Below are 22,213 nucleotides of genomic sequence, written 5' to 3'. Positions count from 1 at the left end.
CCTGCGTGGTCGCACCGGTTGCGTCGGGAAAGGGCACAGCCGGCTGCGGCCGGCGAGGGCGGCAGGTCTGCCTCGCTGGCGGTTTTTCTTTTGTGGCTTTGCCAGGAAAATACACAACAAAGCTTTCTAAAAAACTGTGTCCCTTTCTGCTGCATTTCGTTGTCTTTTAACTAATTCTGCTGTTACGGATTCGATTTTCATAGGTGATATAAGTAAAAGCCATTTTTCTGAACGCAATGAAATTGCACCGGCTTGAGCAAGAGCTCAGAAGCAGGGTCAGCGCAGCCTGCTTTCATTAGGAACGTTTTCTTGATGAATTCTTATCAGAAGCATTAAAAAATAATTTTAGAAATTTAGGCTTTTAAACCCAGTTTTTCAGACATAACATCAGTGCTCATTGTACAGCTCCTACTGCGAGTCAGTGGCTCTCGCCCCTGCCCACCTACAGGTGGGATTTTCCGGAGATCTGAGCATTGGCCAGTCCTATCACACAGAAAGTTTTTGTTGCTGTTTAACAGAGAGAAGCTGCCCGCTGTCATTTTTCTGGATGCTGCAGGCATCCGAGCGTGGATGTGCAGGGAGGCAAAAGGGGCTGAGGCTCCTTTCCATGCACCCTGGTGCAGCGTCAGGTGTGAGCAATCCCCCCCCCTTCCCCATGGCACTGCAGCTGTGGTCAGAGAAGAGGGTGGGAAGGCAGCCCAGCTGGAGGAGGTTAGCTTAAGAGTCCTCAGGATAGAGCCAGAGTTGGGAGTAGGAGCTGGATCTTTGGGCAGCCGGCGTGGCAGTGACTGCTGGGCTGTTCTGCCCGTGCCGCGGGTATCAGTGACGGACTGATGGTGTTGTCTTGACAGCGGTTTGAGCTGGGAGCCCCGTTCCCGCGCGGTGGAGCAGGTTCATCTGCGCTGCACCGAGGGCTCCTTGGAATGGATGTACCCAGCACGAGCCCTGCGTGTCGTTCTGGAGCCCAACCTCTCCAGTGCCCGGCACACCACCGTCTGCATCAAGCCCGCCAGTGACTTCCAGGGTGCCAGCATCTATGTGGAACGTGCCGGGCAGCTGCATCTGGTGGTAAGCGAGGCAGAAGGGGCTCGATCCCACCACGTGTCTTGCTTCAGTGCCCACACACCGCAACGAGTGGCCCTCTTCCTGCAGGCCTGTCCACAGAGGGACATCAGCCGCCGGATGGCCAGCTTCCAGTATGAGCTGCTGAGCAACCAGAGCGCTGCTGGCCCCGACTTCAAAAAGATGGCACTGGTCGAAGGTAAGAACAGGGCCAGCCTTGGGGCTCTGCTGCTGGGGCAGATCCAAGGTGGCATCCGACATCCATTGACCTTGCCCGTGTGACCCTAGTGACAGAAGCTGTTTTGGGCTGAGGGGTTTGTCATTGCAAAGGAGGTCCTTCTGCCAGCTCACTGACTGTTCGGTGGGTGCAGTATGTTTTCAGATTTCCACCGTGAGGGGCATCCTGTAGGCACGGGAGGGAACACTGCAATGTAAAGAGAAACTCTGTCTCTCCGTTAGCAGCCAGCTTGGTCCTGGACGAATGCATTGTCATCATGGGTGTCCCCAGCTCCTGGCAGTACCAGCACTGAGGACACCAGAGTAGGTTTTAGGAGCCTAAATCCATGTTCAGAAGAGATTTAAATTCATCAGGAACCCAAGACCTCAAGACAGTCACTGGAAATCAGGCTGATCTTTTGAAAATGGGATTAGCCATCTAAATTGCTTGAAACTTCATTTACCTTTCTTTCCTATTGGTACACCAACGTAATGCCGCACCTAATAACGCTTGTCCCACACACGCACACGTTTATGTATCCAATGAGCACTGAGGTTGAAGAGGGCTCTTTTCCATCCCAGTTCCGAAAAATCAGGACTCACCTAGTGCTCCCGTTATATCCCTGCTGCCCCAATAAAGAACACCCCAGACAAACCTCCTGTTAAAAAGGGGAGTATTCAAGCCACGTTGCAATGGCAAGAAGCTGCCCTTAAAACAGAGAGATTAAATTAAAAGAGCAACTATAATACTTTTGGGTTCTCCTCTCCTCTTTGTTAACCCGTCCAAGGTGCCGCTTTGCTGTTTGCTGGAGCTTCACGGCATTAACTCGGGGAAGGTGCTTATTTTAGGAAGTGCTGAATAGGATCACCGGCCTGATTGCCCGCTACTCAAGACAGGAGCTTTTGATAACAAAGAGGGTATATACTAAGTTTGTGGATAACAAATTATGTTTATGGGGGGGAACAGAGCCTGATTGATTCAATGACCCCTGCAACCTGGTGTTAGACTCCTGAAGGCTTCAGATGTGGCGTGGGGTGTTTTCTTTATCACCAATGTATTGAATGACTTATGCTGCTGCCCCACACTTGGAATAAAATTCAACCACATCCACACTGGATTACTGATGTTTCAGTAGGCAATACTGGAGTGTTCCCTGGCTGTGGAGCTGCACGTTGCCTGAAGTCGTCGTAGCTCCCAGCACGCACATAGATGCCTGTCTTTATTCTTGTCTTTTGTAATCCTGAAGTAATATGGGAGGATATTCCCCACTTTTTGTCAGAACAGAACCCAATTTGAAAAGGTTGAAAAATGATGGAGGGTAGGTATGTGCCAGGTGCTGTGTTTTCTGTTATATTTTTTTGCACGCTTCATCAGTTGTTAAAGGGATTATATGCTGTTGGGCCCTGTCGTCGCTCAGTGACTCTTATAAATCCTCTGTGCTTATTTCTTTGCTTCAGTTGTATTTGCATAAGAATTTTGGTTTGCGTCTGATCATAATGCTCTTTAAGCTAGTAGTTCTACCCCATTTCCTCTTGTAATTCACCAGTCCTTTAGCAATGAGACATAGTATAGTATTAGAAGTAACTGACTGTTCTTTTTTTCCAGCTATGTGCCGTCCTTGTGACAACGTGGAACTTCTTATGGCCATTTGCAGCAGTGATTTTGGTAAGCTGACTAAACAGAAGTCATTCTGCCTTTTAATTATGCATTGATTATTTGGATTTATTTACTTCTTTTCTTAAAATAACGGCATGACTGTGCTCTCTGATCCAAGAAAGAAACTAGCCGTGTGAAAAAGAATTTGTGGGGGGAGGAAATTAAACCTAGAAGGGAGAAGCTTTCTTTCAAGGTCCTTATTTCCTGCAGGCAGAAAGATTACGATCTAAAACTGCACTGAAAGTAATTCTCACAGGTGTGCTGCTGAGTCTCACACGTAGCAAAGTCACATGCGTGTGGACACATACACACAGGTTATGCATGCTTGGTATGTTCCTTTTTATTCCCTTCATCCGTCCCCGTCCCACCCCCCTCACCCCCCCAATGATGGATATGCCCTCTCTCTTCTCTCACAATTTGCACGCTTCCTAGTTCTTTTTCTACAGAGGTAGTGAGTTGTTTGTAACTTAGCTAAGGATTTTAGGTGATTTAAACTTCCTTCAGTGACATACTGGTTAGGTTTCATGCCTTATGAGAAAACAGAGCAGTTAATATTCCATAAGATAAGAAATACTAAGAAATACTGATTTGATGGTACATTAAAAGCTTTTTCCATTTTCTCTACTTAATAATGCAATATAGGTTTTTTTCTTTTTCTCTCGATCATGATTTGTTCATTTTATTCTCATAGTTTTGCACACAAAAAATTGCACCTCTGATTATGTCCAACAGCTAAAGCTGTAGAGCTGCCTCTCCACGTGGCCACAATTATATTGCTGTAAATGTACCTACGTAAAGAAATAAAGCTATGAACTGTATTTACCCCTATTCAGTGTTTTAAAAAAACCCACCAAATTACTGCTTTCCTACTAGGCGTTGCCATACTTCAAGGCTACTGATAAAATCAAACGCCAACATCATTGTGCTAACACAAAAACAGAGTGTAGGGCATGCTTCCCTTAGAGTGCTCCTTAGCTGGTAATTTTTCTTCTTCTTCTAAATTAATTGATGCAATCCAGCCCATTGTTTCTACTTGATGAAGTTATCGGTTCCCATGCGAGGCGCTCTCCCTCTGCACTGCCTGAAAGACCAGAGACTGACAGATGCGGGGGCCCAGGCACACAATGGGGGGCACTTACACTTACAGCGGCAACCGACCAGAAGAAATAGCCCTTTGAACTGACTCTATTTATGGCCTGACTTCCTTGCCCTAAGCTCACAAATCGCTATCATCAACTTTTTTGATTAGAGAAAATAGCTGCTAATGAAAGTGTAAATGACACTGGGAGTGAATAGGGGCTTTATGGTTATTCTTAAGATGGAGGTCTTCAGTCACGAGGCCCTGAGCAGCGCAGGAGCAACTTGGAGCACCAGGAAAAGTGCATTATAGCTTGTCAATAGACTTGACTGCGTCTGATTAAAAATGACACACAGAGAGGGAGACGGAGAGCAGAGACATCTGTTACACAAAATTCTGGATTCCCTTGGAAATCGAATTAGATGAGGACATTTTTTGAAACTTCAGAAATAAGCTTTTTCTGCCTCTTGGGTTGTTGAGTTCTCTGTACCTGAATGAAAAAGTTTTGTGGCAGAAGCATGGTGATGTTCCCGTTGCATTGGTAACCTCTCGTTTGCTCAAGAGGTCTTGGCTCAAATGGTGGCATGTTTCTTTCTGAGCCTTCTCTGGGTATGGGATTGAAATTCATTTAGTTAATAGAAGAATAATTGATTGCTGCAAAAAAATGGGGGCGGTGAGAATGAGAGAGATGGCTTCAGGACAGCAAATACCTGTCAGAGGGGATGTTTCATTCTCTGCACGGTTGATGCAAAGGATGCTTTCAGTCAGAAAGACTATGGCTGCTTATGCTTTCGTTCCCAGAAAACAGCTAGGATCATTTTGGGAGAAGGAGGTATGTGTATGCTATGTGATTTCTAAATAAGGCTTCAAATAAAGCCACTTTAAGAGTTCTGCACATTGTTCATCAACTCCCAAAGTGTCTTTTGATGGATGAATGCCACTTTCTTTTGAGGGAAAAAAATCTCAAACCTTTAAATGAAAAATGTTTAACAAGCTCCTCTTTTTTTCCAATCAAATCATATTCTAATTCTTCGTGGATCAACATCTGTTACTGCTGTCAAAGGAAAAACTTCAGAGTCCCCTGGAGACAGGAAGGAGGTAGTCTGTGACAGTCATTGTCTTGGAACATAGACTGAAAAAACTGAATCCCTGAGCTGACCTCTTTTCATGTGCTTTTTTATCCTTTACTGCTGCTTTGCATTATCAAGCAAGTGACATGCTTTTTTCCTCAGACGTAGCTGATTTGAGTAGTCATAAAGCATGTTCCAAGCACGTAGCACCGTGTGTGTAGGGATCCTCTGTGTGAAGGATGCAATGTACGCTCAGAAATGTGTCCGCCTGTGAGTGGCAGGGGTACAAACTGCACAACAAATCTGTTTCTCCAATGAATTCATTCACTGAGCTCCTAGTACCTGAACTGCTTCCTTGCCGCTCCATAACCAACTCCTGTCTTCTTCACATCTAGTGGTGAAAGGATCCATCCGAAATGTTTCCCACGATTCAGAGAACCACATGTCACAGGTTGACGTCAGCGTCCAGAAAGTCTACAGACAGAAAAACAGAATTTTCCAGCAGGATGAAGCAAGTGGTGAATGGCGAGGCCCTATACGAACCCTGCTGCAATGCAAGGTGAAGAAGGGAGGTGGAGATTTCCTTTTCACTGGAAATGAACATTTTGGCGAAGCTTGGTTGGGCTGTGCTCCTCGGTTTAAAGATTTCATGTTCGTTTACCGGGCTGCCAGAGAAAGAGGAGCCAACCCATGTGAGTTTCAGCTCAACTGACAGGAGTGACACTGGAGTCGAGAGCTGAAAAATTTCAGCGCAGTTTTTGGATACTGAGTCTGAAGTAGAGTTAAAACCAAGGACTAAAGCTAACAAATTCACCAAAATGGGGGCCTGGAGGATTTCCTGAAGATAATGGCTCTGTGAGCCCTGTAAACTCTGACTTTTAATCCACATTTGCATTAGTTTCTTCTTCTTTACATCTTTGCCTCACAAAATACTCTGAATTTTGAAAAGGTTGTCTTTTTTTGTGGTTAGAAAGCAGCTTGTGCTCAGTATTACAGAATTCTCTCTAACATCTTTTGCTCTGTGTACATGCTATGTGCTTTCTCTCTAGATTTTTTTTTTTCTCTCCTCCCCCATCTCTACTTGATTTCCCTTCTGAATGGCTCCTTTTTTTTTTTTTTTTTTAAATGAATGCTAACTATAGTCTTAACCATAACTACTAAACCTTCAGGCAATTGGCAGGTTTGCCAGGTTCTTTGCCTTCTGTATTTTAGCAGAGGGATTAACTAACTCTCTGGGGCAAAATCACAGCTGATGTCATTCTGCAGCGCTCTGATTTCTGCACAGTTGACAGCATCTGGTTTTGCTCCCCATGCAAACAGGCCGATGAGGGATACTGCACTTTAGCTAATATGAACACTAACACTGTATCGCTACCAGATGAGAAAAGGTGTTTGGGAAATGCATCGAAATAATCAGAAGTTTTGGTTGTAGCGTTGTCTGCGTGAGAATGTAATATTTGGTATTCACAGTGCTACACCCACAACTAGCTCTAGTTATTGTTTGTTTAGTGCACAGCAGGAAAGACCTAAGCGAACCGGCCGTTGTAAAGTTTTGGATGATGTACAGGGATATCCGAGTACCTGGGTTTTGAGAGCTGGAGATCAATGCTACTTTTGAGATTTTAAATGGAGTACTCTTCTTTGGCTGGTATTTGCACTGTAAATATGAGATAAAATATGTTCTTTTAGTATGGATCAGAGGTACTGCATTTCTTCTTGTTTTGTATATTTGTATATGTCAAACTTGTGGGGGTTTTTGCCTTTTAAAGGGGCCTTAGCCATTTCTTATAGCGTTAATGTCATAATTAATATTTGCTTTTGTAGAGCATCATCCCTTTGAAATAATGTGTTCTTTTTAAAGCAAATAAGTAGCTTAGTGAATGAGTGGTTGAAAAACTAAAATAACCCAGTGTGAAGTGAAACAACATACTTAAAAACACACATGATCTGGTGATTTAATCCACAGCTCTGCGGACTTGTCAGCCTTGCAATGAGCAACCTGAAATCCTTGCAATCGGTGAGAATAATGAAGAGCTTACTAGAGATCATGGATGTTGGATATATTAATTCTATTTGACTGTAATGTCCCTATATTGCATAGAGTTGAGGTAACTATCATGATACCAGTAACTAGTAGAGGTACCTGAATGTTTCCAAGTGGTGGGGTAAAAAGCTTTTTTGGAGAAAATCTTTTTGTTTTAATTTGTTTCAGATTTTAAACAAATATTCTGACTTGTCTGGGGAAAACATGTAATGTATAGAGTGCCCACGCTCGAAAAACGTTCTGCTGTGCTAAAATCAGTAGTGCTACTGCTGTTTACATTTGGTCCAAATTTCTTCCAACATCAAGAGTGATGATGTTTAGATACAGACCTGAGTAACAGTGGGGCAAAGCGGCTAGTGTTTCCGTTGGGATAAGATGGAAAATTTGAGTCAGTGGAAGAGCAGTAAAGTAGCGGAAGAGTAACATAAGATCAGGTCATACACTCTTCAATGTCAGTGACTTTATTAGTGTGACAAGGTGGACAGCCATTATCACAGCAAGGAACTGTGGTTAGGTCAGGGCATTTTAATCTCGTCTTCCAGTGTTTTAAGCTCTGTCAACCTTGGGTGATATTGTGGTTTTCCAAGTACTTAGTTTCAAGGGCAGCAGCAATGTTTCTTTCCCTGGCATCTTACCTCACATAGTTTCTAACTGAACCATAGAGTCCCTTCTTTAGCCACGGCAGAATAAAAGCTAAAGGAGAATAATCTTCCTTGCACTGGCTGTGTTAGTTTATGTATAATAGGAGCCAACGGTTGCATTTATGTGCTCATTTTAGTCTTATCAGACAACAAGAGGTTGAACAGACAGAGACAAAGCATATTATACAAGCAGTTTGTAATGCCCACTGCTTCATTATGTATGTCGTTGAATGTATCCCACGTTCACCCTCACTGCTTTATTTGCCCCCCCTTGCAAAGGAACGGGCAGAGACCAATTGTATTGAGGGCATGAAGCATTCAAACCAGCAAAAATGAAGCCAATTTCTAATGAAAGGAAGGTGGACTGGGAGTAAGAGAGGTGAAGAACAGCAACAAGGAGTTTAAGCTACAGCTGACCATAATTCTTGCTAGTGGTTAAAGTCAGTATCATAAAGCAGCAATCTTCCATGTAAGACCTGTTCTGTTGCTTGTTCACTCCATAGATGATAAAACTTTTCAAAAGAGCCCTAGGCATCCTAAAGGAGATGTAATCAGTACGGTTCCAGAGATCTATTACAGGAAGTTCCACATCCCAGGAGTTTGTCATTCTATGGTCAAGAACCATCTAGAAGATAAAGCATCTTTTATGGCACTAAAAAAACTTTTCATTCAGTTGTTTCTCAAAAATTCTGTGGATTTTCCTCCTTTCAAGACTGATAAATAGGGCCAGGCAGCCTTACAAAAGCACAGTGGCTCATGTATTCAGGGAATAAGTACCTAAAAAAAAAAAAAAAAAGGATGCCAAAAGCATCTTCATGTTCACCTTCATGGGTTTTTTTTCCAGTCTTTGGGGATCAATTTCTCCAACTCTACATATAGGAAAATTGGGTCAGAAGGGGTTAAATAGTATAACTGTTTCACATATGGAGAGTTGAGGCAATAAGAGACAATTCTTGGTGGAATTTGGGTGCCAGCTCTCATTAGTGCCAACTTTAAGATTTGAGCTAGACCTAGTATGGGGAAGGGGGGACCTAAGTTATAGTCAAAACACATTTGTGAACAACTGCAAGCAAACAAGTGATCTTCTTTCTTTGCTGTGTTGAATTCAACCCAATGAATTATCTTTATTGAGGAAAGCACGTTGAACATTTTCCCCTTCGGCACTGCAAGCTTAAGTCTTTCAGTCTCTTCCAGGAAGGAAGTGAAGCCTTTCCCGTAATCATTCTGATCTGTAACATTTCATAAAGCAGCAGGGCGCTTTATGCACTGAATCATTTGTTCTTTGCTGGACTTGTGCCTGATGTGTAGGTAGAGAATCAAGAGGGACAGGACGTTTCCCCCGTTCATTGGAAAACAAAAGAGCCGCAAGAATTTCTAATGAGTATTTGAATGACTGGACCAACACCATGAAGTAAAGGTTTGTGAATAGACACTGTGGTCTAAGTCTTCTCGACTGATTCAAATGAGGTTTAGCCTGCTTCCACCAGAGTGGATTTGGCCCTTTTTGAATGCAGCTGGCCTTTTCCTCATGTATACCTTGCCTTTTCTGTGCAGTTTCAAATGCGCTGAATTTTCAACACATCATTCCATAGGAAATTAATTACACGAATACAGGCTTATTCCCTTTGTTAGAGGTTTGACTCATTCACTCCCTTACTCCAATTCTATTATTATTTTTAAGGTAGATGTTTCAATATTTTTCGCTGAAATGTAGGTCCAGCTTTTGTCTCAAACAAAAGGGTAAGAACCTGTTCGTATAACAAAGTAGGACGATAAGTCTTCTGTCACAGTATGAAATGGCAAAGTCATGGCTTTCAAAGACCTTGAGGGTTCTAGCAGGAAGGCATAGGAGCTGTGTGCCAAAGTCTCGAAGTCGGGGGTTTATGCTGAGCTTTACCACTGACTCAAGTATCTAACACCTTCTGCTGTTAGTGAGAGCGCCCATGTTTTAACACCTCTCCTAGGAGCTCATTCTGCACAGGTTTGTATGCTTAACTTCAACGTGGGAAGAGGAATAATTTTTTTCTCTTTTTCTGTCCTTGACCAAGAGTCTATCTTTTCTCCCTTTTTAACGGTCTTGATCTCATTCTGTTGAAATCTAGCAAGGCTTCCAAAATAGCCATGGAGAGTCAGAGTTAAGAATATTTGCAGTTTTTCTGAATGCTTTTCTTCATTTTGAAGTGATGAGTTTTGGTTTCAGTACACCGCAGTGATAATTTAGAGATATGTAATTCATGCTCCCGTAATTAGTACAGTCATACTTAGCGTCTTTATGATTTTGTCTCAGGATATAATCCTAGTAATGTTTGAGAAAGCCATTGTTCTATCTTCAGGGAAATAATAGCTCACTAGTTAAAGGAATACTCTCACTGTCATCCATAGGCAAGTACCTGAAATGAATCGGGGGCCAACAGGGAATATAGGGCTCCAGGTCTGCCATCAGGCCAATCGTTACAGCGTGCCACAGCCCTCTTCACTGTGAACTTGAGAAGTCACAGCAAAATTGCAATGTCCTTACCTATTACAGTGCCAGGATTAAGGATAGCCAAACTGCTTGAGTATCAGTTTCGCACAAAATGAATGCTTGACTTGAATCCTAGGAGATTTACTTTTGCAAGAATGATATTCCTGACTCCAAAAGAGAAACTGTTACACTTCACTGAAAAGTGCTGCTGATAATTTGATCTAAAACTTTTTCTACTTCATATAAATGGAACCATATACAAATTACCTGTTGCAGTCAGGAGCGTAAACGTAGGATTTGCAGGATCAGGCTTCTAAGGCACAACATTCCTTTACAAACAAATGTGGAAACTCTCTAAACTGGGGGCAAAACCTAACCCTAAAGCAAAAAACCAACTCTCTTCCTCCACCAAGAACTACTTGATTTTTTAAAATGGAACGTAGGTACCGTAAAAAGTACAAATTCTTTTCTTGCATTGTATTAAACTTCTTAATGTTTTTCAAACACAGACAAAATACAACTAACTTGCTTCCTTAAAGTTCTGTTGAACTAATTTAGGATCAAGAATTGCTCATGATGGTATTTCCACCTAAATTATCTGCCTCTTTTCAATTAGCTTTTATTATTTTAATGGTGGCTCCTCCCACCCTTCCTTAGTGCTTTGGCTGGACTCACATAATTGCCTATATTTTATGTAAATGGAATTGTTACACCGTAAAATGATATACAAATGTGTCTACCACACAAAGTCCAATAAATGGTGTGAATAAACCCATTATTTTCAATGTAACGGCATCTGATAGCAGCCTGGGAAACACAGGGCTGACAGATGTGAGCCCATGACAAGGCCTGGAAAAAAACTGAATGAGGAGCACTCTGATAGACCACAATTAATTGACTTTTGAAATAACTCCTTTTTTTCACAGTTCTACTTGGCTGAGCAAGATTTACAAATTGCTGTCTTGAACTTTTTAATGGGACAAAATAGCTGCCAATGAAAGTCTAAATGACATGAACTTTGAATAGGAATCATACAACAACCACACCGTGACGTGTTTTTAGCTGACATACTGATTATTTGAGAAGTAGCAGCCACTCAGCTGGGAGGGAATCAGGAAAGAGATGGGAGGGAGTCAGAGAACTGGGTATGGAAGCACGGTCTGTTAAACGCTAGCCAAATACAATTTTATTTTAGGAAGAGAAACAAGTATTAGGAAACATCTTGATAAACATTTTCACGTATGTTCCCAGAGAATATGGAGTCCAAGTCTGTTGTTCCTTTTGCTGTGAAAAAGTGATCGCAAAGCTAAATCAACAGGAAATTACGTTAGCAAGTCAGAAAACAGACCTTGTATGAGCAATGAGCATGCTGACTTCTCTGGGGTTTCGGTACTTGCTCAAGACCCAGGCTGTAGTCACAGTCAAGTTTATGCAGGCTCAAAATATCTATTTGTCTTTCTTTGGAAATTGAGGCCGAACTCTGGCAGACCTCTTAATCCCAGGGACATCGTGGCACAAGTAGTTAGTGAAGATGAGGATTTCCACCCCCCCCTGTTTTTTGTACTACCTGCCACTGCTGATCAAGTAATACCATTGTCTGACTCTCTGGGAACTCTTCAGGGAGTTTATTCCCCAAAACCTTCATCAGCCTAATTCGCTTGGAGAACTTTAAGCGGAAAAGTCAATTTTTAACTTGTTTTGTGGGTGCCTTTGTTTTGGCTAATTTTTAAAAGTTTGTTGAAGCCACCAGAGCAGCTCCCTGTTGAGCTGCTTTCCACTGGCCACATGGGGAGGCAGCAGCTTGCAAACCACAAGCCCTTTAGTTTGATTTCACCGAGTAGTATTAGGAATCGTCACCCATTGCTGCTTCCAGGTGTAACTTAAGCTGGCAGATGCTGGACATCACCTAAAGCTTTTTAAAGCAATCCCATTGCACATACTGAGGCCTTAGTCTTTCATCTTCCTCCAGCCGATGACCATGTTTTTGCTTACCTGAAAAGGTCTCCAGTTTCGTTTACTGGATAGGAAGTTCCCCTCGGCTAGGATGCAGCGTTACTGGTAAAGGGTGTGTAGCTCAGGTGGAGGAGGTAGTTTAGGATGGCATTTGCCGGTCCAGAGCATACCACAGCCTATGCAGCTCTCCTCCTTTTCTCTCTGCCCCAGTTCTCATATAACTTGGTGAGTTACGCAGTAAAAGACCTGTTATTTGTACACCATGGCATCTTTATTTCTGCCTTCCGTACTACTTGCTTCAGCTCTGACCACAGAACAAAACATTTAGAATTAGGGTTTACCATGAATGTTTATTGAATTCAAGCTATCATAATTCACTCACTTTACAGCTGAAAAGATCAACAACAGTCAACTTCTAAAACAGTTACAGGCGCAGTCATAAAACAGATGGCATAAAGTCTGTGTCTATTGCCCTGACAAGGATGTCTAGCCGACAGGTCTATATGAAATAACATACAGTACGCATACTGAAGTACATGGCTGATATATCGGTACAATCAACAGGTTTATAATTACATAAGCATTTATTTTTCTAACTGCAGTATTTTATGACATGTTTCATTGAAGAAAAGATTAAACAGGTTAGTTTATTTTCAGTGGGCAAGTATTTTTCCATATACTCTCACTTGTACATTAATATGCAAATCATTTCACATCCTCATGGCTTTATTAACACCAGAATTAGCTCTTTTTCTAGATTGGATAAGTTGGGTTCTTTATAGTATAAAAAAGACAGGTATAATTAAAACACACACTTGTATCTATGTTTTGTTTAAAACTAGTACAGCTTTGATAGTTACTGGCCAAGTAAAAACACTTCAGTTGTGCTGAAGAGGCTTTTGATCCATTATTTATCATGCTGTAAGCAATATTTTTTCCTAATGTTATATCACCCCAATGTTTCGATACATCCAAGATATCTGAAGCTAACCAAAATAAGTTTTCAGAAGTGCAGCAATTCAGTTACGCATTTCTCATTTCATTCCAAATTAACAGAAACTTGTTCTATCATTTCTAGTCATTCATAGCACAGAAGAAAACAAACAAAAAAGAGAATCAGGAGTACAGTGGCAGGCTTGTTTCACTGCCTGTGGTAATCCAGAACACCTTTGTGTTATATACTGTTGGTCACACACCAGCGTCACATTTAAAGAATCCCACCTTGTCCAACGGGGCAGAATAAAAGCTGCTCTTTACTTTGCTTGAGTATCACTCCAGACTATGGCTAAAGCAGCCCATAGGCTTAGAGGTTAATATTGACACCTCTTTAAAGTCAAGCAGCAAGCAATAGAAAATGGGGACTTTCTCTACTGCACAAACTGCCAGAGCGCTTTTTTTTCCTCACGAACAAGGAGACAGAGTACTCCGTCAGCACCCTACTGAGTGGATCTGCAGCCCTGCATTACAGCCAAGCAGCTAAAGGGACAGGATTTCTCAGAGGAGACTGCTCTTGTCCCTCACTGCTGAAAAACTGGAAGTGCAGGGGAAGGAAGAAAAAAAAAAAAAGTTTTGCATTTATTGTTGGCTCCTAGCAGGACACATCCTCCTTCCACACCTTTTGAAATGTTTTGCTTAGTTTGGTAGTTTTAGTGCTGACTGTGCTTTGGAAAGCTGAGACCCTTGAGGAAATACAGCTACTCCAAAGACAGCCATGGCACTTCTAGGTCCGCCATCGGCTCCATATCCTATTCTGGCCAAAGACATGGAAGAGTCTTATCAGGCTTATGCTATCCTTGACAAAGTACTGAGAGTTTACAAACGAAGTAACAATAGAGACACCAAGCCTGAATTCCCGCAAGTCTCTCTCTAAAGCACTTTGGCTAACATGAAGTGTAGTCACAGAGGTTCCTTTGAGCCTTCTGACCATTTCCTTCTAAACTGCCAGTAGTAACTTTGTGGTTTATTTCACCAAGTCCCGTAAGGGGGAATTTGACAAATCAAAGTCCAGGAAGTCTCTCGTGTGAGCTTCCCTGTTCTTCATGGGCTACCTCAAGAAGTCAGAGCTAGCATGGTAAGTCCAGAGGCATCAACAAGATACAGGCCCAATAAGTATGAGATCCAAATACCTTGATTGCCTACTGATTGTTTTGAAGTTGTAAGAAATGCAGAAGTATGGATTCTTCTGTACGTGGCGAGGACTTCTGAAGACATACCACAACCCAAAGCAAAGAACACCAGGAGAATTAAAAAATCCATCCCAGTGGGAATGGAAGTATATTCTCCTTTATGCTAGTTCCCTGTATGTTTCAAAAGACTCACCTGTCTGCCTGCAAGCTTCATGCAGAGAGGAAGTGGCATTTTCTATGTACTGTCCACAGCGTCTTGAGACTCCTCAAATCAGAGTCCAAATAACATGTAGGAAATCCAGTTTCTACCACCTGAACAACTAAAGATACACCAGCAGAGAATATCCCGCCTCACAAAGAGGAAAAGCTTTATGACAGCAGACCCTGCTTTAAGTGGACAGCACATTTATGCTCCCTATGCAAGCCAAAAATGCACTCCCTGAACTCCTCAGCACACACACAAAAAAGTCCACCATTGAAGAGCCTTCAGTGTGAAGATGTGAAACATGTTCTGGGTCAGAACATGAGACAGAATGGTTCATCCCACAAACTATATTATTACAGGGCGCACGCCACTGCTCTGCAGGATGTCTTCCTGAAGACTCTCTGGCATATTCCTAGTCTCTGAGTCAATGTCATTTATTTCCTGGTGATTCTGACACCATTTCTTATCCATCAACTCTGAAAGTCTCTGCATTTCTATTCTGATGAGATTTGTCATATTGACTTTTATAAGTTGGTATCACAAGACCTGAACTTACGGAGTTTAATAGTTCATTCTGTACCATCTCATGGAGTCATACACTGGGAACACGTGTATTGCAAGTCCTGACTATGGACAACAGTCTGCATATAGAGGAAAAGGCAACACTGAGACCTACCTCAAAGCCTGGAACCTTAATTTTCCAAGGAATTCTTCCTGTTTCTTTCTCAAAGGGGTTAGTGCTACTTGTGAAGCACATTTAGACCTGAAAGTTAATTCTGGGGATCCTTTACAGCAAACCACAGAAGCCACAGCAGCTACTGAAGACATTTAACAACGGTTCATATTGTAACTTCGTTTTCAGAAGGACAATCAAGGTCTTTGCAAAACCTTTCATTGTAGTTTTTAGTATCATTCATCAACATTTTACTAAATCACTATCTAAAGGCTTTAGCAATTCTGACCAAAAAAAAAAAAATCAGCAGATTTCCCAAACTGCTTAAAAGAGCTAGTAATTTTCATCTCAAACAAATGATCTTCGAGACTTCTTAGACTAACACATACAAAGAGTTGCTGCAGGACTGATTATCTACATGTGAGTACTTAGGCGAACTAAATTAAGATACAAGACCTTACTGTTTCACTTGGCAGAGAGAGAGAACAGTGCCACTGGAAAATAACCAGAAGGCAGGGTACAAGGCTTCAGTAAACTGGGTTTTGAATTTATAGATCAAGTTATGCTTCTCCCCAACAGCCATGAACATCACAAACCCTCCCTCGCAGTGGAGCAGCACACCAACCTTGGTAGTCTTCACATTGGGTAAGCACTTTTCAACATCATTATGCCAGCATGATATTTTGGAATTAAACCACTCAATACACCAAGAACTGCTGTTCCTCCCCAGGCGGCTCTCTGGCCCCTGCCGGTCCATGCTGCCGTAGCAGATGCCAACGCCGCAGAAGTTGTTCTGTTGCAGTTCCACTTCCCAGTAGTGGATGCCTCTCTTGAAGCATTGGAACCCCAGCACTTGGGAACAATCAGTGAAGCGCTGAGGGTGGTAGTTATAATTCAGAGGCGTGTCTGAGACAGACATCCTGGTATACCTCTCAGACAGAATCACTTTGTTATGAGCTGTGTTGTAATCCAGCGTGATGTTAGCAGCATCTGCAATGACATGAATCGTTTGAAGGTACTGAAGAGCAAAGCACTTTTGTTTATACCATCCTGCCTAGGCACTTGTTCCTATGCACGTTTCTCTTCCTGCTCTGCTCTCCTCCACAGGGCAGGCAGTTCTTAGGGTCACAGTAATAGCCGCTGGGCTCAACTGCAGCTCTGTGTTACACAGCAGGCAAACGGAGGGCAAGTTTCCTTCCTTCCTGCATTCCCATGGGATTCCTTCACCACCCAAATACATGTCGGCAGAAGAAGAGGATTGCTGATCTGGCAGCAAAAGGTATACCATGTTGTATACCATCTGGTATAGCATCTTAAGCAAGCCATCATGGGCTCACATAAAAGCCTGCATTTCATTTCAAAGAAAAATCTAGTGCATTACATCGTATTTCTAGGCTACCCTAATGCAGTCATTTTGGGGGAAACCAAAGCCATTACTGAGAAAACGTCATTTACCTTCATAAAGATACATGAATACTGAAAATAAATTTGATTCATCTGGCAAAAGAACCACGCAGAAACCTCCTGCCCCCTTTTCCTCCAAAAGTTTCCTTCATTTGTAACAACTAGTTGATAACCTACTAAGCTAACTAAACCCCCTCAAAAGTATTTTTGTCAGATAACTACAGAGGACACATAACACCAGTTCAGTAAGCACAGAAAGTTCATCTTCAAGTAGTGTAACGTTGGGTGTCTTACACTGCAAAAGCTCCTCTCTGGGTTTCTTCAGAAAGCTGTCAATAAGCTCTTTAGTTGAAACGGCAGCTGCAGCATTTAGTGTCCCCGTGGCTGGTGCTGTGTCGACAGAAGAAAAGAGAGTTAGGCCAGTTGGGAAGAACCCCTGCATGCTTAACACACAGTCACAGACACCCTCAGGATGGAGTGGACCTCTAGAGGTTTTCTGGTTTAGCCTCCTGCTCCACACAGGGTTAACTTCAGTATTAGCTCAGGTTGCTCACAGTCTTGTCAAGTTTTGAAAATCCCCCGTTGTCTCTGGGCAACCTCTTTCAGTGCTTGATCGCTCTCACAGTGACTAGTAAGAGCCTTCTCAGAGCAAGAGGTGAACTTCTGCTTAATACACCAACACTAGTGACCATCTACTTATCTTTTTAAGAGCAGTCAATGAAAATTAGAATGAGTATGCTGAAAGTTTGGACTCACCAACTTTAACGGGTTTCTTTTTCTCCTCTGGAGGGGGGGAAAAAAAAAAACAAGTGAACTGTGAGTTCTACTGAGACCGAAAAGCCACCGATAGACTATGCCAGCTGTAACACCGTCATCATGGCTCTTCTGAAGCTGCAGCAGTAGCTAAAGCTGACAGTCCAGCACGTTGAAGCCATGTACAAATACACCCACAATGGAAAGCTAACACATAAAGCACAACGTACTATTTGCTTCCTATTTCACAGGGACATAAGCCTGGAAGGAGCTGCATCTCTACTCCAGGATGCAGCGTGTTAGGGCAAGTGGTAATAAGCCTGTTCCCATGAGGCACATACATAGACTATTCCTTTTCTTTTTACAACAGATCTTCCAGTGCAGCAACAGGAGCTACAAGTTCATTCGCCTCCAGCAATCCACAACAGACCCTGTTGAGTGCTCCACACCCAGGACTTGTGAATGGAAGGGACCACGTGTCAAGAGCTCAGTGGAAGTAACAGAAGTAGTTTCTTAACACTTGGATTTACTTCAAAAAGATAATATGGAAGATCTTCCAAACAGGCTGGAGTGCCGCATTAATACCAGTATCTGGACAAAACAACACCGAAAGGCCCCAGTATAACCTGCTACAAAGACTGTCTCCATCACCCCAGCCTTAGACTGCAAGTGAGACATGGCCAGCAAAATGTTTGAGTAAGGCTGCAGTTAATCACCACTTACTGGTATCTGCCTCCACCTGCAAAGTGGCTTGAGTCTGGTGAAGGTTTTTCTCTTTGTGGATATGCTCTTGGGGGGGGAAGAAACAGAACATGAACAGCTCGTAAGCAGCATTCAATACATACAAATCCATCAAACAAACCAACAGATGTTTAGTACAAGTGAAAAAAAACCTGCAAGAACCAGAGGGCGGGGAGGCTCTGCTTTGCTTTACAGCCTGCACTGGCATCGCTACAGGTGCACGCACACGCTGAGGCTAATGCACCACTGTATCTGGGCAGTTTGCTGCTTTACAGCTCACAAGGCATCCATCACCAAAGAGCCCAAAACGCCCTCCCTTTCCCATGCCAAGGTGCTCACTACAGGTAATGACTGCATCACCGCTAGAGCAAACAGCTCTTGGGTAACTGCTTGAATTCTTATTTAATGGTAAAACCACAGTTAGGAGAGGATGATGTTTAGTACTTACGTGGTCCCAGAGGCTTTTTCCCAACAGAGATTTTATTTAGAGAAGCTGCTGGAGGGGGCTTAGTTTTCCCAGGTGGTAGTTTTGCTGCAATGGCAATATTTTACATTTGGTGTGTATTGCCAGGAACAGTAATGCATGAGCAAGGACATTTTTCAATCTTATTTTTCAGTCACGTGAATAGAACTTAAGTGATACTCGGCAGAGACTGAAACTGCATAGAAGATACCCATTCCCAGTCCAAAAAGATACTTTTGCTTAACCCGGTAAGTACGGTTTTTCTCTACAACACTTCCATGATCGGCACCTTTACAGTTGGGTAACCGTCGTCCTATCACTCAAAAGCATTTTATGTCTCCCCTCAAATCCACATCCTAACTGCATCCAACTCTGCTACATAATAAAAACATAAATTACTGTAAGGAATAAAGGCTGAGCTGTGCCAGAAGGGCATAGTATCACGATACTCATCAGCTTATCCAAGTATAGATAAAAAGTCATGAGACACTGGCATGCTTCTTCTCCTAGTTTAGCCCAGATTATAGCATTTTTGTTTGGAAATGGAGGACCACAGAAGTTGGAAGACAATTTATATTAACCAACTGTATTTGCTGCAGTATTTTTTTTTTTAAATGATAGTTGGACTGGAGGGGGAAGATGCCTCATTTGAACTCAAAGCCAAGGCAGAAAATGCCAATTCTCCCAGTGACACAGTACCTTCTGCTTTTTTCTCCCTATACAGAGTCACTGCAAGTTTCACAGTATCTTTAAGGTTAATGGCAGACTGGTAAGTGGAATGTATCAAGTTCTGGTCCATTTCAATTACAGGGACGAAAGCGTCTTTTGTTGACATTCGTTGCAGGGCTGCTGCTCTCTGAAATGAGAAACAGAAGATCTCATGCAGACCACCTTGTGTAGCAGACATAAAAATACAACCAAGTTACTTTAAATGGGGTGGATTTTGTGCATTCCTCTCAAATTCAAAGGAGCAAAGGCTAGTCAGACACGACCCGTGGCAAAATTTCAGCAGCAACCCATATGCATTAATTCTCAACTGATATCTGAAGCAGTGAGAAAGATCTACTAGATGGTGTCACAGCGTGGAGCTGCAACACCTCATGACACGAATTCTCTCACTGGCCCCTCCGCTTGTGGCAGAGGCTGAACTGGGGGGAGTTACCAGACACCATTTCAGCACTCTTTCATTGATATTTCTGTATTTATCGGTACATCCTTTTATAGCAGGTTCTTGCACACGACAGCATTATCATTTGACAGAGTGCCTGGAGAGCAAGACTACCACAGCAGGTTTTTGTGACTCTGCATTCTAGAAACACAAAGAATTGGATTCGCATCTAAAGGACATATTACCTTCAAAAACAGAATGTCATCATCTTCAGTCAGTGCCATCTCAATCTGATCTCTGAGAGACTGAATTTCATTCTTCTTACTTCCCAGAACACCGTAAATATAATCAAACTTATTGCAAACTCTTTTTTCTTCATCTGCAATTACTTTTAAGGTCTGATTTTCTCTTTCTTCAATTAAAGCTTTAATTTCTGAAAACTCACTTCTGATCAAATCTTTCTTTCTGGAAGCTGCCTCCTGGAGCAGACAAGAACAGACAGACACTGGTTTCAAAAGAACAGTTTGTGGACAAAGTACTGCTTACTACTACTACTACAAGAAAAACCCAAGCCTTTGAGGAACACGTAGGCTTCAATTACTTGAAACAGGCAATAGAAAAGCTATGTACTTCTATGCAGTTTGGAAAGAAAACTCATTTGCTCCCAAGAGATGAGGCCCGTTAGTCTCCAGACCCCTGCTGCGGGGGCTGCTGGGCAGAGGCCGGGCCAGCCGTGCCATCTAGCGGTTACCAGCACTGGGACAGGGCTGTGCCACTGCGAGCTTGGACACCGCACACCCACTCGCACGGCTGTAGCTGTTTCTGCCTCAGAGATGTGGCATCTCTGGTTAATACAAAGTAATTCCTGATCCTCCGAGAGATGTTCCAGAGGAGCGCAGAAGTGCTGCCCCGGCAGCTTTTCAGTTTCTTGGTCTCCACCACTCGGTTCAGAAAGGATGGTACAAGCGAGACGTACCCGATCCAGCCATCGGCACAAACAGCAACCCCGATCATCGGCTAAGAGCAAGGATTAGTTGCGGTAATTTATGGGGGAGAGACATCCCAACTTTCTGCACTGGTGCAGCCATTACAGCCCACTAATCCTTTAGCGTGGGCTGCGCAGCTATGCACTGTCTGGTGCAACAGGAAAGGACGGATTTGAGCCCTGTTACAGGTCAGGTGTGTCAGCACGTCCAGGTATTGCACGGTGGCTGGGTTACTTCCATCTCCCACAGAGCTGCCTGGCTCTGCCAAAACGCCTCCTCTGTTCCTTCCCAATTCTTCTGTCTTCTCCTGCCAATGCAATCTCAATACTACAGCTCTGTCACAAGAGTACAACACAGTACATCAAGAACACGCAGCGGCCAGCGTATGCCAAGCAACCTGACGGCATTTTGAACAGTTACCCACTTACAGCAGCTTGGCTTTGGTTTGTTTTCACAGTGCTCATTGCTCGAGCAGCTCTCTCACTCTGACTATGCAGTTCCGTCAGCTTCTTCTTCAGCGTCGACTGCAACAGAAGAGATGAGAAAGTATTTCAGAGCAGCAGTTGCCATGTCTGCTCTCAGTCAGGTCATGCTTATTGGAGTAAGAATCATATTTACAGGAAGTTTTAAATAACCATTGTAAGCATTTAGTAGTATCGATTTAAAACCTACTCTCCTTAAACCTTACAGGATGTAAAAATACTCTCCTGCACATGTGTGGCTCATGGAGCCGGCACCCTCCCCACAGCTCCACCTCTCCCAACAGCAAGATGCACGCTGCTGACTCACTCTTTTGATAAGGACTGAGTGCTTTCATCAGCACAGCACTTCCCAGTGCTAAGAATAAACTTTATGTTGGACTTTGGGCACTAGGTTAATGCTACTGTTCACCCCTCTCATTTTAATTGAGAATTTTATTGCTCAGATGTGAATTACCTATTCCTTTAGTTCAAGATGCTGCTAAGCTAAATCATGGAGGACTTCTGAGGGCAAGCAGTATACACGCTCGCCGAACAGATGGGAGTTTGGCCACCTAAACTTCTCAAGCATGCTTTACTCACCTACCCTCAGGTTTTCAGCTGCACCTTAAGATACAAAAGCCAGGTTTCCTTCCCTTCCACTCCACGGAGAACCCGCTCCTGGCTTTTATCTACATGCTAAAGCTCTCCCTAGGCTACTTCTATAATTCTTTGCTTCGTAAGAACACACACAGAGCAATGTCTGCCTACAGTCCCTCGGTCAGCCTGCAGTAAAGCCACACAGTGAACCCCGTGCAGTGAGCAGCAGGGGAGGCTCGGAGCTGGGGGTGGCACCCGCAGAGGCAGGAGGCCTCCCCAGTCAGCCCAGCTCGACAGCAGCTGGCTATCAACCCCACCACAGCTCCCAGACCCTCGGAGCACAATCTTGGAGAGAGGAGGAAAACGCAAGGAACGACTCTGAAGACGTGCCCGAGCGCATGCTGGAGGGCGGGTAACGGTTTGCCAGGGCCAGGCACCAGATTTACAGTCCAGGCCTTGGTCCAGCCGCCCCCAGGCACTCCGCAGCCCACGACCTCAGCACCCAGGGACC

General features: G+C 43.3%; 2 protein-coding genes across 2 annotated transcripts in view; one reads left to right on the top strand and one right to left on the bottom strand.

The window, feature by feature from the left end:
• The first annotated feature begins 927 nt into the window (after window positions 1–927).
• On the top strand, window positions 928–6,180 carry LOC103916741 (meteorin-like protein). The gene is made up of 4 exons (XM_009323792.1): window positions 928–1,068; window positions 1,153–1,261; window positions 2,885–2,944; window positions 5,479–6,180. The coding sequence occupies exons 1-4, from the start codon at window positions 928–930 to the stop codon at window positions 5,793–5,795; spliced, it is 627 nt and encodes a 208-aa protein (XP_009322067.1). The 3' UTR covers window positions 5,796–6,180.
• Window positions 6,181–13,761: 7,581 nt separating this feature from the next.
• The window catches only part of TRIM25 (tripartite motif containing 25), a 10,006-nt gene continuing 1,554 nt past the window's right edge, over window positions 13,762–22,213 (bottom strand). The window contains exons 2-9 of the mRNA XM_009323791.1: window positions 21,073–21,168; window positions 19,904–20,137; window positions 19,250–19,406; window positions 18,536–18,619; window positions 18,070–18,135; window positions 17,350–17,376; window positions 16,888–16,983; window positions 13,762–16,179 (exon numbers count right to left, since the gene is read on the bottom strand). Of these exons, the coding sequence (XP_009322066.1) occupies window positions 15,647–16,179; window positions 16,888–16,983; window positions 17,350–17,376; window positions 18,070–18,135; window positions 18,536–18,619; window positions 19,250–19,406; window positions 19,904–20,137; window positions 21,073–21,168 (1,293 nt within the window). The 3' untranslated portion in view covers window positions 13,762–15,646. The remainder of the gene's footprint in view (window positions 16,180–16,887; window positions 16,984–17,349; window positions 17,377–18,069; window positions 18,136–18,535; window positions 18,620–19,249; window positions 19,407–19,903; window positions 20,138–21,072; window positions 21,169–22,213) is intronic.

The sequence above is a fragment of the Pygoscelis adeliae genome, unplaced genomic scaffold (genome assembly GCF_000699105.1).
Source record: "Pygoscelis adeliae isolate BGI_AS28 unplaced genomic scaffold, ASM69910v1 Scaffold75, whole genome shotgun sequence".
Classification (NCBI taxonomy): domain Eukaryota; kingdom Metazoa; phylum Chordata; class Aves; order Sphenisciformes; family Spheniscidae; genus Pygoscelis; species Pygoscelis adeliae.
This window is presented reverse-complemented; position numbering and strand designations above follow the sequence as displayed.

Coding starts and splice junctions, on each gene's coding strand:
- LOC103916741 (XM_009323792.1), top strand. CDS start 928: ATGTACCCAGCACGAGCCCTGCGTGTCGTTCTGGAGCCCAACCTCTCC. Junction 1,069..1,152: donor CCGGGCAGCTGCATCTGGTG/GTAAGCGAGGCA, acceptor CTCTTCCTGCAG/GCCTGTCCACAGAGGGACAT. Junction 2,945..5,478: donor CATTTGCAGCAGTGATTTTG/GTAAGCTGACTA, acceptor CTTCACATCTAG/TGGTGAAAGGATCCATCCGA.